The 20,314-nt window shown below is 41.4% G+C and overlaps 1 protein-coding gene across 3 annotated transcripts in view; it reads right to left on the bottom strand.

Moving 5' to 3' along the window:
- Positions 1 to 20,314, bottom strand: part of taok3a (TAO kinase 3a) — an 80,669-nt gene that overhangs the window by 31,062 nt on the left and 29,293 nt on the right. For all 3 annotated transcript variants that reach the window (XM_034118279.1, XM_034118281.1, XM_034118280.1), the window contains 8 exons: positions 8,207 to 8,449; positions 5,307 to 5,378; positions 3,751 to 3,852; positions 3,413 to 3,458; positions 2,280 to 2,376; positions 1,441 to 1,554; positions 695 to 786; positions 364 to 457 (listed from right to left, as the gene is read on the bottom strand). In XM_034118279.1, coding sequence (XP_033974170.1) covers positions 364 to 457; positions 695 to 786; positions 1,441 to 1,554; positions 2,280 to 2,376; positions 3,413 to 3,458; positions 3,751 to 3,852; positions 5,307 to 5,378; positions 8,207 to 8,338 — 749 coding nt within the window. In that variant the 5' untranslated portion in view covers positions 8,339 to 8,449. The remainder of the gene's footprint in view (positions 1 to 363; positions 458 to 694; positions 787 to 1,440; positions 1,555 to 2,279; positions 2,377 to 3,412; positions 3,459 to 3,750; positions 3,853 to 5,306; positions 5,379 to 8,206; positions 8,450 to 20,314) is intronic.

Genomic DNA, 20,314 nt, shown 5'->3' on the forward strand with positions numbered 1-20,314 from the left:
ATGGATGAATGAATGAATGAATGTTCTATATTATTTGAATGACTGATTGAACTCCAGCAGTATTAATCTAGATATGTTATATGTTTAACTGCTATGCCTGCCATCTCTGCTCTGTGTCATCGTGTTGTCTCCTGGGTTCTGTAGTGTTCGGAGTCTGTCTTTTTATTTTCTTCCTCCCAACCCCCATCCCCTCAGGAAGCCTTTTGCCTCCTGTCAGGTCATCATTGAAAATAAGAATTTGTTCTTAATTGATTTTCCTGGCTAAATAAAGGTTCTACTACTACTACTACATATTAGCCTTCTGCAAATTATATTAAAACAATTATAAAAGAGACAATGGTGAATGGTGTGTTTTCAACTCACCACTCATTGGACTGTAGCGTGGGAGAGTCGTTCTGTGCGATGTGATATAAGGCACTCATGGCATTCATGTTGAACAAGGGAGGTTTGCGCTCCGCTAAAATAAGAGAAGATGGGAGAGTCAGAAAAATAAATAAGGGTGTGGATTCAGTGCCAAAGATTTCACAATCACATATCAGCCTCTCCTTAAATGAGGCAGACACAACGTCTCCAAAGCAACCAGGAACAAATAAGATGTATTTGCATGTTTTACAGATTTTTAACCAGCGTAAATCTGTTACATTTCTTACATCAAGGGCCCTTGAATTCACTTTTTGACTAGATGTATGCTCACCCAGTTCAATACAGGTGATCCCCAGCGACCAGATGTCCACCTTTCCCTCGTACTGACCCTCGTCCATGGCTAGGATCACTTCCGGGGCCATCCTGAGGACATGCAAGTGCACAAACATGCATAGTTTATTAAGTACGGGGAAAAATCCACGGAAATGTTATAATCTGCTAAGCTGCTCAGAGCTTTTAAAGACTCTGGTATGCTGTGATAGCAGCTCAGTTTTGTGAAAGTATGTGTGTGTTTCTGTAAAGGCGGAGTGTGAAAACTGAACATTGGTCCAGCTGTTTATGTAATGGCTTTCATCAGCAAAGCTCCATAAAGTGTGTGAGTGAGTATTATGATGGGCAGATAACTCTATATGAGGCAAAAAACAGTATGCATTATTAAATTAATGAAATAAAGTGTCACCGGCTGCATCAATAGTGACCATCTTGAGGCACACTCACCCTTCACTTCACAGTGAATACCCCTATTTATTTTCCTATTAACTTTGTCATTTGTAAGCATAGGTTGACCTAAAATGTCAATTGGGATTTTTATTCAAAGTGACTTGGGGGCAACAACAAGAAGTACTCACTTACTCCAAAATAATTTTTCTTGTAATTTCTATGCAAAGAAAGCACTAAAACAAATACCAAAATGCACTAACACAATTCCCATTTTCCTCATTGTCATTGGTCTCTCGCATATAGACATGTGTGGCGTTCAGTGTTGTGCCATATGTCTCGTGTTTCATGTATACTGACCAGTAAGGTGTTCCCACAAAGGAGTTGGCAGGTGAGGCAATGGAGGCGGAGCCAAAGTCGGCCAGTTTGACCTGACCCAGCTCAGTCAGCAGGATGTTACCAGCTTTCACATCTCTGGGTGGGGAGAGGGGGATGGAGAGAGTGTATTTAGGAAGAGCAACCAAGAGAATTCACATAATTTCCAGGGATCTATTATGCATTATACTTCTCCCTCAAATCTTAATGAACTGGTCACTGATGTGGTGTATTTATAGATGTGATATGTTTATTAATTCCGATAAGGAGATCATGTTTTTCAAGCAGAAAAAATACAAGCCCCTTTTCACTGAAAATTGGTGAAAGGGTGTAGCATGGGCCGAGAAAGAATCCACATTCATTATCAAGGCTCGCTCATTTAGTTGTTAACATTGCAAGATCTGTGCTCCATTCATGGTGTCAGAATAATATGAAAAAAGTAATATCCATCTAAGGGACACTTGAATGCAGCATTGGCTTTGGCGGAGGTCTACCATCACCGAGTGCGACTCTAATTTTATGGGTTTTATGTCATTTTTACAATTCTGCAATGACACATGATGACACAGAACAGTCAAGATGATTCATACAGCCCCATTTAAGACGCTAATCATATTTCCCTTCCATAAAAAAATAACATTGTGGACACCAGTCAAACAGAAGGGTTGTTTCTTGCTCAGTAAGGACCACATGTACCTACAGAGATGACGTTTTACAGCCTAATTAGTAAACGCTCAGTCAGGGAAGTGCATCTCATCTCAGCCTCTTATCATGTTTTTGATAAAGGCACTTCCTTATGGGAGCTAGAGAACAAACTGACTCACCTGTGAATCATATTATGGGAATGTAGGTAAGCCAGTCCTAGCAAGGCACCATGGGTAATGGCAGCAATTTCCAACTCTTGCAGTGGTTTCTTATGAACTGGGGGAGAAATTAGCAGAGTGGAAATGAGTAAAAACCCTCTGAAGACTTTAATTATATAATCATGAAATGTGTTCTTCACAAAGACCTTCATAATAAATAAAGCTTCTTCATTTAGTTGCTGGCATCCAAAACATCACAGTATTAGTAATAAATAAATAAATAAAAACTATAGCAGTGTGCCCTGCTGATATAGCAGTAAGAAAGTAGTTTCTTGGCATCCACCGCATGGATTAACAGTTGTGATAAGGGCTCCTAATCCGGCTCCCTGTGGACTGTTGCAGTAACAGAGAGATTACATGCCAAGGGAAAGGTCACAGCAGAACTATGGCTGAGACATTTCAAAAACAGGCCGGGGCCGACTGTCAGGACCGTGTGCCTGCATCAGTGACGAGCTCACACATAGCTGCTTAAAATAACACAGTGTGTTCAGGTTGGGACTGTTGAGAGGATGGACAGTTTACAATTGCCAATCTAAGTAACTCAGATATGGTCTTTTGTATAATGCATATCATTTGAATCAAAGTGCTCAAATTGGATATAGAAGATATAGAATACGGAAGATATATGTTGTATTATTTAGTTACAAGACCATTTATAGAGTATTTGTTTCTAAATTGTTTTAGTTTTAGGTTCACATTATGTCTGAATAGTGAGAAATAACCACAGGAAACAACCAAAGAACCATCTATGTTTATATATTTATGTTGCTTATTAAAATTGTCTATTGAAGAGTATTCAAATTGAATCAGAATGTTTTATATTGTGTATTATTCACATACTGTAGTGATATGTCTTTTCTACTGTAATTGTGTATATGCTGTTAATGTTATTTTTGATTGATCTGATAGCATGTAGCTAGCTAACCACAGTAAAGCTAAAGCTAACTTATTAACACATGTACAATAAACCACATTTTAAACAAAAGAATTGTTTCTCACAGGTTTTATTTTACATTTGACAGAATATTTCTTGGCCAGGGGAAGAGACTTCCTGAACAAAAATAAGTTTGTGTGCATATTTTGCATATATTTACCCTCTAGTAAATCTGATGCGGAGCCCAGGCAGTACTCCATCACCAGCTGTAACAGAATGCAGATACAACTGATTATTCACATAGTTGGCTTTTCATCATTAAATATCCTCAATACAAAGATTCACATCAAGTTTGTGAATACTTGTGAAAATGTTCTCAACGACAAAGATCGTGTTACTGATAACAACATATGCAGAGAAACTGTAGTGAGAAACACATTCAGTGGGAGATGAAATCAAAAAAGACAAAGAGGCAGGAAGAAAGAAAGAAACTAACAATGTTGCAAGATTAAAACAAAAGATGGGAACTGGGACAAAGGGAGAGACGGATCCACTAACCCAGGCAGTGTTGTCTTTCAAGTAGCATCCTTTGTACTCAATTGTGTTTGGGTGTCGCAGCTGTCCCAAAAACTTGACCTCCTTAATGATGTCCTGCCACTTCTGCCAAAAACAAATTCAGACACACAGATGGTTACACACTACAGGTACAATCCCGGTAACACCTAGGTTGGCATTGCTGTGATTTGATTGTAGTGGCGCAGCTGGCCGCACTGTAGTAACCACTGGTTACTATGAGGTAATATGGTCTTTATACAGGTTTATATGTAGACAGATAGGAATGTTTCTCAATAGCACTGCAATAAGATTAAATTAAAAAGCATATTGAAAATGTAACCAGAAGAGTTTACATAGCAAGTGAAAGCCTCAGCTAGTAAAGAGCTGTGTGACAATGTGTAAGAGTCCTCACATGCAAAACACAGAGTTTATAAATAGAAAAAGGTTTGCACAAAGGACGCATTCTGAAATACGCTTATGCCTAAACTTGTTCCCTGGTTTGCTTGAGGGAGGCACATGTTTGTTCCAAACCTTGCAACCATTGGTGAGCAATTATTTTTAATTATTATTTAATATTGTTCCTTTAGGCCCTAAAGTTAAGGGTAACTAACCATCACAAATGAGAAATCTCAATGTCTCACATGCTACTGTCAGAGCTTGGGTAAATATCATTAGAGAATTACCTTTTCTGCATTTTAAGCACTGTTTGTTACTGGATTTGTGCCAAAGCAAGATAAATTAAAGCTGCGAGCAGCGATGAACAGGTCGTCACACATGTGCTTCAAGGGTCCTAGTGGAGGCCGGTAAACGCTGCTGTGCATTGAAGTGACCATTCGAGATGGGTCAGACAAGTTAACACTACTTATGATGGTGCTGAATGATGATTTTTGTAGAGAATGTCAAGAGTTCATGTTATCCATGCTAATTCAACAATACAGTCTTTTGATACCAATGCTCGCATAATGATGTGTTCAAATGAAAGAAACAAATGGTTGTTCCAATGGGCCAACCAGAGGGATTCTTCAAATGGGCAAATCAGAGGGTTCGTTTCAATGGGAAACTCAAGCGGTCCCATTTAATGAGCCAATCAGAGGGCTCGTTTCAAATAACCAGAAGAAAATCTGAGGCTAGTTTCAACCGACCTAACAGAGGGCCTGTATCAACGGACTAATCAGAGGGCTTGTTTCATTAGGCCAATCAAAGGTGTGGTTTCGATTGACCAAACAAATTACTCGTTTCAATAGGCCAATCGAATGGCTTATTTCAACAGGCCAAATCAAATATTACAGTAGAATCAAAGACATACTGGATGTGTGCAAAGGTTCTCTTTTTCACAACCACTATTTGTGTTGTACTGACTGTTAATGGTGGTGTGTTTTCTTTCTCAATATTGATGACCTTGTTATCAAACTGCAGGCTAACCAAATGTCAATGTGACCCAGAGATATGAATCAGAGACATAAGCAACACATTGTGGTGTTGCATTTACAGTGGGAGCTTGGCTTTGAAGGTAAACTTTTGCATGTCTATGTGCTCTTGTGTGCGAGTGATTTCCTTACTTCGGTAGTCTGCTTGCCATTATAGGACATCTTTTTGATGGCCACCACCTCGTTAGAGTAGGAGTTACGCGCCTGGATGGGAAAAAAACAGAGATCAGATTCAAGAACAATCTTCAATTTGAAGTCTTAAAATGTACACACAACTCTCACAAAGACAAATAAATACTTTTTCACACGGTTATAACACTCTATAAGAAGAATATGGCATAATTAAATTGTTAACAGAGGCACATTGAAGCAACACACCGCTTAAGTTTTACATCAAGTTCAAGAGTGATACAGCCAGGGGTGTGAAGATTTGAACTTTGAACTAAAAAATAAATTAGTTTTAATTGGACAACAATTGTGGAATACTTTACTTTAACTCTCCTCTTCTGTATAGCATATATTAGCACTATGTTAACATTTAATCATAGTGCCAATCATTATTTGATTCTACACCAGCCTTTAAGCTGTTGATATTTTTTATTATTAAACACTTGTGTTACAAAACATTTATTACATGTTTATTTACTTGCTAAATAGGGGGGGTTAAAGTGAAGTGTTGACAACTCATGAAATGTCTTAAGGGTGATTGAGAGTTAAGAAAAAAACGAATTGGTGTATACAAACATCATTATGAATGCACAAAGCAATACATCTACAACTGATTGATACGGCACTAAGAGATTATCTCATTTGAATTCAAACACATTTCCGCCTGATAAAAGCACTCTGTAACGTGATTTGGGGAAGCCTGCAGGTTGGTGATATGTGCTCGTTCTGCAGCTACTGTTAGGGCTTGAGTTGTCCGTGCACATCCACATGTCCATGCTAAACCCATGCTCAGAGGCATTGGCCTTAGGAACTGCTACGCTACAGCTCAGCCTAAGCCCTTATCTCCGCTTCATCCCACTTACAAATGAATGGGAATTTCATGTTGAGATTCAAAAGGAATTACTATTCCTATTTGATTTTTTTTCTGATTAATTAGATCCCTATGATTGACTGTCTGTTCAAGCATAATTGCTGTTCCCTCTGGTGTAATGTATAGCTAGATTGCTGTCGAGAAGGAAAAAAAAAAATGTAACGCTGAAATATTAAAATACATTCAGGCTAATTGTCATCGCAGAGGAAAGGGGGAGCATCAATAATTACAACAGGCTAATTCATTCAACATACACTGTAGTGAAGTGTGTGTGGGCCTGCACACGCAGCTGGGGGAATTCCCCTTGTTCTCTTCTATAATGGAGATCCTCTCTTAACATGCATTCACGATGGATGCACATACACTTGCATCAATTCCTTTGACTATGCATGCATATACAATAACATAATAGAAAAAATATGCACGCATTTACAAGAGAAAGCACTGTGCCACTGCCACTGTTCCTTTCTCATCTAACATGCACCTAACTTGCAGTATTGGAGATTTTATTTCTTGAATGTTAGAAAATACAACTAGATCACAACATAGTCAAACCAAAGCTAATTGCTGTTATTTTGTTATATAGCATGAAAGTCAATGTCAACACAATGTGTTATTTGCTACATATAGACATGATTATATCTGTCAGCAGATCTTTCATTTAGGTATTAAAACTGTAAGGATATCTTTTTAGACTACGTTAACTAAAGCTGCTCTTGCTAACAGCTAAAGCCACCAGTTTGCCAGTTGTAATGCAGACAGCATAAGTGTGTCAGTGAGCACAGCGCTGGCATCAGGGCCGGATTAAGACGCACACTGGAGCCTGTTAGCCAGACGGACATGGGCACCAGGGTAAATTGTGACGTATTAGGGCTGTGTGTGTGTGTGTGTGTGTGTGTGTGTGTGTGTGTGTGTGTGTGTGTGTGTGTGTGTGTGTGTGTGTGTGTGTGTGTGTGTGTGTGTGTGTGTGTGTGTGTTGTGTTGTGTGTTGTGTGTGTGTGTGTGTGTGTTGTAAATGAGATGGGATAGAAGAGGATGTTGAAGCCCTGACAGCCAAGAAAATCCTGCTTTACTATCGACAGCTTCTGTTTTTCCATTTCAAGAAAACAGCTGTCTTAGTAGGGAGGGAGGAGAGGAGGCTTATCGCTCTCAGCCCTGCATCTGGAGGGGGAGAGAGGAGAGGAGAGGAGAGGAGAGCAGTAGCAGTAGCAGTAGCAGTAGCAGTAGCAGTAGCAGTATATGAGAGGAGAAAGAGGAGAGCATCTGAAGGGACCAGAGAGATCTGCTTTCAACCCCCCCTCCACACAGCTTTAGAATCAAAGGCTTGATGAGTAATTAGTGATGATGAGATTAATAAGAAAAGCTACAGAGAAAGTGCTGAGAGCGAATCTGTCTCCACGCAATTTCATTCAAAGAGCCATAACGTAGTGGGTTACACTTACAACATGCGTACAAATCAATGGATCGATCAGGGGTGACTACTCATAAATAAATCAAAGCGATATTCGTGTATTAATAAGCGCTGCATAGTAAAGGGCTTAGGGAGCTTTTCTTAATGGTATTCTTAAGTATCTGTAATGGTCCAGCCCCTCATTCACATGCTCTATTTCTTCCAAAGCTAAATGGTCAACTAATAAACTCCACCACTACATCTTTGATGTTTTACTGCGTCGAAACAATGGCTTCAAATCGTTTCAATGTCTTCGAGGTCCACTCAATCTCAATCAATAAACTCTGTCTTAACAGGCGTGCATTGCCATCAGATGGTGTAAATCCCACCGAGTTAGACTCAATATAAAGATATATGATCCATACTGACGTAAACGCCTGACCAAAACTATTTTTTTTAAGATCTGAAATTACTTGATAATATGGTAATAAAAGCAGTTTAAAGGTTATTTTTTTTAATTGTATATGCAATGTCCTTGGTTTGGATGAAGTCCTTTTAATTAAAGTGTATTGGCTTGTGAAAGAACACAACATTTGCACTCACAAAGTAGACGGCCCCAAAGCTGCCATGTCCGATCTCGTGCAGGTCACAGAAGACATCCTCGGGGTCATCTTTGAAGAAAAGGTCAGCCAGCTCTGGGTCCTTCGGCACTCCTTTCCGCGTGGAGGACGGCATTATGGGCTGGACATGAGCTAGGCGTCGGGGGCGACGCTCACATACACACTACTGCTGCTGCTGCTGCCGCCACCAGATCTCCACCACGGGCCCGGCATTGGCCAGCTAGACCTGGAAACAGAAAGGAATAGATTGTGACATTTGTCAGATCCTCCTCAACTTAACACTTAGCTGTTGCCACACAACACAACATATCACTTCCTGTGTGCAAGAGAATTCATACATGACTGAAGTATACTTCAACTTTTTAAAACTGATTACCATTCATAAAATGAGTGTTATATTAGTGGAATGATAGTGACACACACAAACACACACAGACAAATATTCCTGCTTATGCCCTTATTCCAAAAAAAAAACACCTACAGTACATTTTATATTTCAAAAATATGTATCCTGTAGTAAACTCTTTAATTCCTTCAACTATCTTCCTGTCAAGGTCAGTGTTGCTACATTTGGGAACATCCAAAAACCTGTCTTTCATCATTTCTAGGTGTTTCGTTTAGTAGGTTTGTTACTCCTAGAGAAAAGTGGGATACTTTGGGAACATGCATCCCTAGTTGGTTAATGAACCAACAAAGATTCTGTTTGCACACACAAACCCGTATCCTGTGTGTGTGTGTGTGTGTGTGTGTGTGTGTGTGTGTGTGTGTGTGTGTGTGTGTGTGTGTGTGTGCGTGCATGCACCTTTCTATTCTGCATTTGCATCGCTGCAGTTGATAGGTGACAGAGACAAGTAAAACGACAGCTATATTGACGCAGCAGTACTGTCTAGTCCTGCTGCTCATCCGAGTCACAGTCACACTTGCTTACGTAAATAAACACACACACACACACACACACACACACACACACACACACACACACACACACACACACACACACACACACACACACACACACACACACACACACACACACACACACACACACACACACACACACACACACACACACACACACACACACACACACACACACACCACCCTTGACAGTAGGGCTGCGTATTGGCAAGAATGCGGCGGTACAATACGTATCATCTTTCAGGGGTTATGAAAGAAATATCTGAGCATCTTTTTGTTTTTAATGCATCAGAACAGTAGGTTCTACATTTTGATTTATCAAATTACCCGTCACATCCAACATCAAAACATAAAATGAGCCTGCATACAGTTCTAATAATAATTGTTCATACAAACAGTTGATTAAATTATGTTATTAAGAGTCAATATAGTATCGCAATACATAATATTGCATTTCAATAGGATATAAAGAAATCTACTTTTCTTAAGATTATCAATATTCTCCATGCCTACTTGACAGCTGAAGCTGAGTCACTGATGCATCATCATCACACATGCAGACACACACTAATGCTAAATGTTTTGTATCACAAGGCTGCAGCCAGCCCATCAAGCGTGCATACATTCTGGACACCCTGCTCCAGTTAGCTTGGCTGCACATGCATCACACACACATGCACAAAATCACACGCTATCTCTCTCACTGCCGTTCCTCTATCTTTTGCTGTGTACCAGAACATCTCTGTGCACATCATCCAGATGCAGCTAATCTGGCTCCAAAGGCCAGCCCCACACAGGGCAAGCTGACATACAGGCAGAGGCAGCAAGACACACATGCACACAGGCCAAGACACTAAGCATCAGCATCATCCTAATCCCCCGCTCTTAAAGGGGCTTAAGCCATCACACCCGCTCCCAAAATATCTTAAAATGTCTTAAAGGCAAAGTCCTGTGCCCTCTGTTCCACGGCACAACATGTGTGAAGATGGCAGCCTCGTAGCTTTGGGGGGATTACTGTAGGTGTGGGATTCTGAGGGTGGACTATTTCATTGATTACCCGATTGAAAAAGTATCTACTTATCTTAATGCAACTATCATTTGCTATAAATATCTGCGGATTGCATCGTTTGTTAAAAAGCAACCAAAAACATCTTCTTAGTGTTTTTTTAACAGCATTTAAAACTTTACCAATAAAGTGAAAAGTATGAGGTGTCCACTACAGGGCCTGCAATGTTTGTTAGTAATGAAATAAATATATGCCTGGATTGACAACTTTTGTGACAGTGTTAAATGGATATTAAAATGTATGTATATTTAAAAGAAACCCCTGACTGAGGTCGGTTGAAATACGGTTAAATGACAGTAAATTAATGATCAATACATTTCGCACAAGTAAACAAGGTCACAAAGGGTAAATCACACAGAAGTGCCTTAGCCAATCAGAATGCAGTCCTGCAGCACCATAGGTGGGCTAGACTGAACAAGCTAGATTCGAGATTCATTTGAAAAGGGCACTTCTCTAATAGGAAAAGGGCAGGTGCTCAAGCCCACTTTGAGGTCTATCTGTGCACATGCCTAGTGCACAACACCCGATTTCTCGAGTTTTGATTCGCTGTTCACGATCAACATACTCTCAATAACACTGGCTCAAGATACCTCAAAGCTATTCTGCCATTTTGCATGTGTTGACTGGCCACGTCAAGAGATGCTGCTTATTTGTTAACCCAGAGTTGAGGAGAAGACATGGAAAAATACTGCTTCTTAAGTTGGCCAAGTAAACATCAACAAGAACACACACTCTGCCTCCTTCTGTAAATGGAAAGGTCTCCTGATGCCAACCGGCTACAACTACAAAGCTGCTTTAACATAACATCTCAGCATTGGGTATGGCAGCATGTTGAACTGCAGCCTGACTAAAGTACATTTCATGGTTTCTAAGAATGGCCCAGAACATGCTCGGAAACCACCACGCGTTGCCACATAAACAACAGCCATGGTTTCAGTTTACCCGCTTACATAATGTGAAAGATCACATATAGGCTTACATGCTTATTGCCTCAAGGCAGCTCTTGGTCACTGAGGCATTTTTGAGTAGCATGAACCCTTTATGCCTGTGATGGAGGTGTGTCGAATGATGAACGAACAGTACAGCACACAAATACAACCTGTAGGTTGCAGATCATTTTACACATTATTTATGGTTTCTAGCAATTCAATGGAAGTCACACTGCCATCAAGTATATATTTGTGCACGTGTGTGGCATTTATTAGAAGCTTTGCGTGATTTTAGTTCTTCATATATCTGATTAAAGACTTTTTTAAGCACTAAAAGTGTGTTTGTTGACATACAACCAAGACAATTATGTATAACTGACCTTGGAAGAGAACCATGCAGTGTCTCTGTTTGTATTTGCCGGTGTGTATGCCAATATGTGTTCCACCACCACTTTTCTTTGGCCACGTGTATATAGTGTGTGTGTGTGTGTGTGTGTGTGTGTGTGTGTGTCTCCTGGTTGCATCAGCGCTGTCTGTCTCCTCTCTATCTCTGCTGAAATGAAACCTGACACAATCCCCATCTCCACACACACACACACACACACACACACACACACACACACACACACACACACACACACACACACACACACACACACACACACACACACACACACACACACACACACACACACACACACACACACACACACACACACACACACACACACACACACACACACACACACACACACACACACACACACACCTTATATGGAATGAGAATTATTGGACAATAATGGAGACAATCAAACATTGTATAGAGAGAGATTGTTGGACCCCATGTGAAGACGCTTTAAAATCAGATCTGAACCACAATGATGGGAGGAGTTGGCGGATGGGTAAAAGAGATCAAAATGGAGCAAATGATGCCATGTGATCACTCTGGAGACTGTGCACAACTCCCTCTCACCCTCTGTTTCACTCTTCCTCCTCCTCTTCCTCCTCTAAGATGTGTGAAGTGATGCAACGTACCGTTAACAGGTTGTAACGTGGGGGCTTGGTAACGCTGTCAGTAGTCCGGCAAAGTCCGGTATTTTGTCAGTTCTGTGTGTGCGTGTGTGTGTGTGCGTGTGTGTGTGTGTGCGTGTGTGTGTGTGTGTGTTTACTCTGGATCTATGAATGGCATTGTGCTGAGAGAGAGCTGGCAAATGGCTTAGACAGATTTACTGCTCGGTGTGTGTGAATTCTTTACTACATGTTCACTACCACACGCATGCATGACACGGTACTTATGTGTAGGTGTGCAGTAGCGTGTCATGCATGCACGCACTGGTGGCTGAGTGAGTAAATGAGGCAGCATGTGTGTGGGTTACAGTGGGGGAAGGTATTGCTGCCAAATTATTGCTATATTTAATAAATGATCACAAAAACAAATTATATGTAAACGAGAATATATCGTCTATGAAAATCTGGCCTAGACTATAAACAAACACACACACATTTGAATTCAACAATATTTGAAGAACAATAATAAGGATTTTGCACTGAGTTTGGGAATTTCTTGCCGAATATACTAAAAAAGGTTTTAACGTTGCAGTATTTTTGGAAGAAAAAACCACATTAAAGTATCTAATATTTCACATAGGAAAATGAAATTAATTTTCAAATCAGAAATGTAAAAGAGAGAATATATATAAAAAAGTACTCTTATGCCCCTTTCACACCGGCGCTTTTCCAGCTCCTGCTCGGAGCTGGAGCTGGAAAAGCGCCGGTTTTTCCTGTTCACACCGCAGCGGCGGCGCGTCATAGCTCCGGAATGCGGTTCACTTCCAGCTCCAAAAGATTGTCGGTCCAGAGGCAAGAGCTTCGGAGCTATGACGCGGCGTCGCTTACGTCTCTTACGTCTCTTACGTCGAGGCGTGCAGGAAACCTTACTTTGACCATCCGTTCGCTGTTATTGATCATTGTGGAGATACATGGGCTGTACAGGTTGTCATGTCCGACTATCACAAGTAGAATCATAATGAAAAATACGCCGGTAAAATGTGCCCGTAGAAAACGGCTTAGCAAGTAGTCAGTTTAGCTTCGGTTGCTATGCTAACATCACCCACGTTATACCAGAGAAACTTTCATAACAGCGTTGTGATGCCAAACAGCGTCAATTCAGACTGACACACATTCACTTAAGGGGAACTGGGGATATGTATCAGCTGCTTGTGTGACAGTCAGACAGTGAATACTTTAGAGCCGTGTGAGCTAACCCGGAGCTAACGGGAGAATAAACTCCCGTGGAAGCCAGCACTGCAGCGGTCGGTAAATGCCGCTGAAACACATTTATAAACAATGAACCACGGCACTCTGGAGAAAAGTATAAGGTTGGAGAAAAGTATAAGGTTGGAGAAGTCGTTATTTAATTTAATCTGGCTTCGTATGATTAAAAGCAACACGATCATCGACCCGACGCAGTCCCCGGCCCGTTGTTGTTGTGAGCTGGGGAGAAAATCAGCGACGTAAACTGTGACGTCATGACGCAGCAGCGGCAGCTCTGGGCAGTGTGAACAGAGCGGGAGCTGAAAAGGGAAACCGGAGCTGAACCAGAAAAGCTCTCGCTAGGAGCTAGAAAGGGAAAAGCGCTGGTGTGAAAGCCGCATTAGACTTCTCTTGTTTTATCTGTACATGAACATATGCTATGGGCCAAAGTTCAACTTGCTTATACAAGAAACACATAAACAAACAAATACTGTACACCCCCCCCCTCCCCTCCAGGGCCCCTGTTGGTGCCGTTATGACTAATTGATGTACCAACATGTTGTTGCAGGAACAAGTCCATCAGGCTGGTAGATTTGGCTCTATACCATGTGCTGCGACAGACATTTAAATGGGCCATCACATCGCAATTATATGAGGGAATAAGAAATAAAAAAGTAGAAAATAAATAACAATTGCAGTATAACAAGGGGTAAAGAGTATGAAGCCAGTCCTGTCGAAAAAATAAGTACAAAATATAGGGCATACAAAATGTAGAGTCAATAGCCGATATTGATACTTTTTCGTATTTATTTGTAGGGAAGACGAACATTGCTTCCGACAACTACAGTATCGACATCCTTGTGGATTCATCTTCTTATTATAGACACATGCATTTCCAAACATTTGGACTACCTATGTTGTAAATGTATTATCTTTTAAATGTACATCTATTGCACGTCTGTCCGTCCTGGGAGAGGGATCCCTCCTCTGTTGCTCTCCCTGAGGTTTCTCCCATTTTCCCCTTTAAACTGTGGGTTTTCTCCCATGTGTACGATGTGAGGGTCTAAGGACAGAGGGTGTCGTATTGTCATACTGATATTCTGTACAAACTGTGAAGTCCACTGAGACAAATGTAACATTTGTGATATTGGGCTATATACATAAATATTGATTGATTGATTGAGTATGAAAGTGAGCTGAAAAACATGTAGTTTTTGTGAAAAAAAGAAAAATAAACTATCAACAGAGTCCAGGTCAACCGCCACTTAAAAATCACATTCAATTTCAGCATTCCCTAAACACAACCTGACATTTTATTTTAGAGTAATTCAAAAACCTCAGAAAAAGAAGTTGCAAGGAGTTTGAACTTGCAAAAATGTTTGCAAGTTAAAGATCACATACATTACAGGTCTCCCAGATAAGACAGAAAAGAGGATAATATCATATAATAATTTCATAATTGTATCTTTGCCTTTGGGGACAAAATGGACGTATGGAAACACCCATCACTGAGACATTTTAAAAACAATGTTTCTTGTGCGTGGACACTTGCATTTAATTGTTCCTCCTCCTATATTCATTTCTTCAGAAATGTCTTTTAATTCATTGAAGTGTTATAGATTTAACTTCACTTCTGTTTGATCATTTTGTTTTAATAATTACATGTTACTTGTTAGACGCTTTTATCCAAAGCGACTTACATACTCAATACTGTGGGCAATCCCCACAGGAGCAATTTGGGGTGAAGTGTCTTGCCCAGGGACACAACGACATGCTGACTGCAGTGGGGTTTGAACCTGTGCTCCCTTGATCCGAACACCAACGCTCTATCCACTGCGCCACACGCCTCCAGCTAATAAAAGCTTTTGACAAGCAGGACGTGTTTTCCTTATCGTTGGCTCACACTCAGTCTCCTGGGTCTGCCTGTATTCCATCTAAACTCTTATGAGAGTGCAAATAAAGTGCAAATACTGCACATGTATACATTTATATATATATATATATATATGTGTGCCATAACGCCAGTGAGAGCGCACAAGAGTCCATATGTGTGTGCGTGTATAGCCAGGGGGTTTAGCAGCTTACTGGCCCCCCTACCGGCTTTAGGCAGGAACAGGAATTAAGCAGACTGTGGGAATTCTTACTGGGATTAAAATCGCCAGCTCTAATCAGAAACGAAAGAAAAAAAAACCTGGTAAATCTGTTAAATTGTGCATTGAGACAGAGTGTGAGGGCAGAATGTGTAGAAGACAGACAGAATAGGAATTACGTAATGATTCCGTACTATCATGACAATATAGGGAGCAGGCTTTGCTGTCGAGTGTGTTTGTGTTTGAAGGTGCACGTGTCTGCCTGGATCACACACACTCATAGAAATAAAGAAAAGAAAATGGCTGCACTTCAATAATCCTGTCTAATAAAAACGTAAAGACTGCCAGAAGATAGAGCCTTACATCTAACTGGAGTGCAAGGCCTCTGGAGAGTAATGTATGCGTGTGTGTGTGACGTGTACTCCGTCTCTGTGTGTGCATGCTCTCTGCATGACATTAAATGGGTCAGCCTCGGTATGAATAATATACAAGCCTATTTACATGCACAATGCCAGGGTTGCATGGTGATGACGGACCAATTAAAAAAGGGTGATAGGACTATTTCTTATCAATGGAAAATCCAAAGTGGCTGTTCTTCCTGTGACTTAATACACAGTGCATGGATGGGGTGCAGCATTTGTGTATGCACAACAGCTTTCTGCCGGTCCATGTGTCCGGAAATGTGTCCTGGAAAAACAGGGATCAATTCCTATCTTAAGACAAAACATTTTCCTCAGCTTCAGGCCAACACATTCTCATATAAACAGAGCAAACAACTATTTGAAAAATACATGTAGGCGTGTCTGGCTCATGAGGTTTTAATTGAGGCGTGCCGCCGCCGACTTTAAATCAAGCGCTGTTTTGATTGTGTTCTACAGAGAGAAACCACCGATCACTATGGCTACCTCGTCCAGTTTGACTGTCTCGGAATAGATTGCGCTGAAATCACTAATCCAGTCTTCTCCTCACGTGGCATTGAGGAGAACTACAGGTGCTGACATTATTCAGCCCATTTTCATTGTACTTAAAATTGTACTAAGGGGAAATTATTTTCATCAGACATAATGATTGGAGAGTTGTTGGACCTTAACAGATTTTTCTGGTCAAAGTCTGGGAAATACCGAGTAACAAAAACACTCATACACGCAAACACTGCACAACACAATATTTAAAAGTTGATTATCTGTATTAACTGTATCAACATTTCTTGCAGGATGTGTACAATGGGTATAATGGAGGGGGGCCTATATACTTAAGCAATAGCTCACGACAGGCCGTGGTATATGCTCATTATATCACAGCTAAGGGGCGTGGTTCGGCCCGACGCGAAGCGGAGGGTCGACAACCCCCTTAGCTGTGATATAATGAGCATATATCACGGCCTGAAGTGAGCTATTGCTTTTATAAAACGGTTACCAAGTGTGGCAATATGAATTAAAAATACACACTCTAATTTAAATAGTTGTTATTATTAAATAATGATGTTCAAAATAAAATAGTCCGTCCGTTACCTTCTGCACAAAACATAGTGCGAGGTGGTTGCTATGCAACAACACTAACAACAGCTAGCGAACATATTAGACAGAGAGCGTTGATCCATTATTTGGCTATTTATTTACATTAATTTGTATGTTGCCGTTTATTGTGCACCCACTGAAAAACTGTCCAGCATCAGTAGCATGGCTTACGTGGTTACTTGTATAGGCTGAGGTTGTTCTAGGCTGTTGCTTGGTGTGGCGAGAATATTGCTCCACTTTCTCCGGTCCCCGAGATTCGGCTTCCAGTAGCTCTGGAGAGAGCTTTCGCACCTGTGGCCACTAACGGTCATAATTTCTCTGCTTTGTTTCAAGACCCGCATCAGAAAGCTTTTGAATGGTGATACTTTTCCAGTTGGTCGACCTACTCTTCACGTCGCTCTACATGTCGTCGTTTAGGTGCTTTTTGTTCTGGAGATAGGCACTCCTCAATCCACTCCTCCATAGTAAGACAGCCCCCCCCCCGGAGGTCGAAGTTAATCTTAAATGTTTTTGCGGACCTTTTTGATTACAGATTTGAAAACATCGTTGCTCGCTTTAAAAGTAGCACAATTCATTATGTCAAACCTTGGAAAGTATCTAAATATCCCTGCCCTAATGCCAAAGGAACTGCACACTGAATATGTTTTTGCCGTTTGATGTCTATGTCTGAACCGTTGCGTAAAAAGGAGGGTTTCTGCTCCGTTACTTCTCCGCTGCTTTCTTGTTCCAGTTTGAAAAGCAGTTTGCTTTTGAGCCCAACTGTATACTGTTTATCTCAGACGCGGAGGGATACTGAGTTGTTGTGAAAAGTAACTTACAATTCTACCCGTGGTATACGCTCAGTATACCACGGCTAAGAACCAATCAGATTGCTTGATTTTACTTGTCCGTTTTATAAATGTATTTATTTGTTGTACACAGTAATACTTCCAGTTACTTTGAGATGCTGGTTATTACACTACTAAGGACGATCCTAAGCCCCTTTACGTTTCATCAACAGGCTTCGCTCAAAGTTCAGCTGGTTTCAACTTTGCCTTTATTTGCCTGTCCTTTTTTAATGTACTAACCATTCAATGGCAGCTGCTCGTCAAGATGGATGAAAACTTCCATCTCTTTTTGTAAGCACTTCCACAAATATACAACGCTCCCTTCAAATCACACTAACAAGAAGATTTCAGGATAAGTAAAGGTCGACGGTCAGACCAGGCTTCCATGTGTCTGATTTAACAGATCGTAAACAATGCTGCTCTCCTTCCAACGTACCTACAGTCCCACGGATCATAGGTGGGGGACGTTACACGTGTAGGTGGTTTCATGTCGTTCTTAGAATACTGATAAAACCAATATTATATCACCAAACACTTTTACCAGCATACAGGTTAGGGGATGCCCAAACATTGGAAACTAGCCCTGGTGTCGCCCTGAGGATTGTTCTGTAACCCAGATTGCTCCCCTGTACCACACCCCTTTTCCACAAGCGCTTTCCCCCACTCAGGGTGTGACTCAGCGATAAGATTTGCCCCCGGCTCAGAACGTACAGTTGCACATACTTGCCTGCCTTCCCGCTGAAAGAAGGATTGGTGTTGGCTCTGTGTATGATGCCAAGTTGACTTAAAGAATTTACATGATTACCCAATTCACAAAAGACTCCAAAACCACACACTAACCGCAGGCTTCCTTTAATCCCAAAAGCTTTAAATATGCTTGATCCAGACAACTTTCTATGAAATATTAAAGCAAAACAGTTCAAAACTTAAAAACAAGAAATAGGACAACTGTATTTAAAGGCTACTGTTGTTCACGACATTTAACCACAGTATTTGTAAGGGTCTTTGAGCATGTTTTCTCTCAGTGATTGTGCTGTTATGTTACATTTTTGTTTTTCATGTATTGTTTCTTGATATTTGTCTATGTTGATGTTACACATGGAGATGATGCAAGTCAAATTTCAGACTTGATCTGACCATTAAAGTATTATCGTATTTGATATCTAGTCGTTTGAAAAACACAACGCCGACGGTCTTTACTTTGCTAAAAGACTAACAGTGAAGTGCAGCTGCATAGTGCATCTGTAAAGTGCACTATAATCAAACGTGTAAGACTGGTTCTGGGCTAGCAAGCTTCCAATTTAACGTATCCAACAATTTATTTTCCTGCATGCTGCCAACAAGCAACCTCAAATCTTTCAGCAATCCCCATACACAGGAATTCACATGCGCGCACACGCACGCACGCACGCACGCACGCACGCACGCACGCACGCGCGCACGCACGCACGCACGCGCGCACGCGCGCGCGCGCACACACACACACACACACACACACACACACACACACACACACACACACACACACACACACACACACACACACACACACACACACACACACACACACACCACACACACACACCACACACACACACACACACACACACACACACACACACACACACACCACACACACCACACACACACACACACACACACACACACACACACACACACACAACACACACACACACACACACACACACACACACACACACACACACACACACACACACACAAAACTTGGAGAACGCCCGGTACAGTACATGCCAGAGAAATGTTGCCTCCATTCAGACTCAGCTTTAATGCAGAGTGACAGTGGGTTGGTTAGCTGCTGTGTACATCAGAGAGCCGGCAGGGCAGCAAGCTTTCATTACGAGGACAACAAGACCCAGTTACAGTCGGCTGATGTCTGGCTTTTGACACAAGGACGTACGCACTTAGGCCCCGGCCACACGAGGACGATAACGGTCGTATCTGCTACAGTTCACTTATAGACGGTTCGGCCACACGAGGCCGACGTGGAAACGCAGAAAACGATAACGATAACGGGTCCCAAGGTGGGTAGATCTGCAAACGAAACGCTCTGGGGGGGGCAAACGGCTCTGTATTTAAGCCTATACAATCATTTTCTGATAACGTTGAAGCAATAGCCCCGCCTCTCCCCACCTCTCCTGCTCAGAGATCAGCTGCTGGGCTGTCAGAAGAGGGGGAGGAAAAGAGAGGCTCCGTTTTGTATTATTATATTATTATATAGAGTCGTTATCAATTTGTTTTAAAGCTCAATAAATAACAAAGAAGACCTTTGACCGGCACTTTTCTAATTTTGTCCGGAAGATTTAAACTTTAACGGACATGTTGACCGGCGAAAAAAAATCAAACTGAAACTCTGCCGCACGGTCCCCTCGTCCCTTGGAAGAGGCGGAGAGGTGGGTGTTTTTCATCTGCTGGTGGACTACCGGGAGAGTAGGAGCAAACGCTTGCCTCG

This window comes from Trematomus bernacchii, unplaced genomic scaffold, assembly GCF_902827165.1.
Source record: "Trematomus bernacchii unplaced genomic scaffold, fTreBer1.1, whole genome shotgun sequence".
Lineage (NCBI taxonomy): Eukaryota > Metazoa > Chordata > Actinopteri > Perciformes > Nototheniidae > Trematomus > Trematomus bernacchii.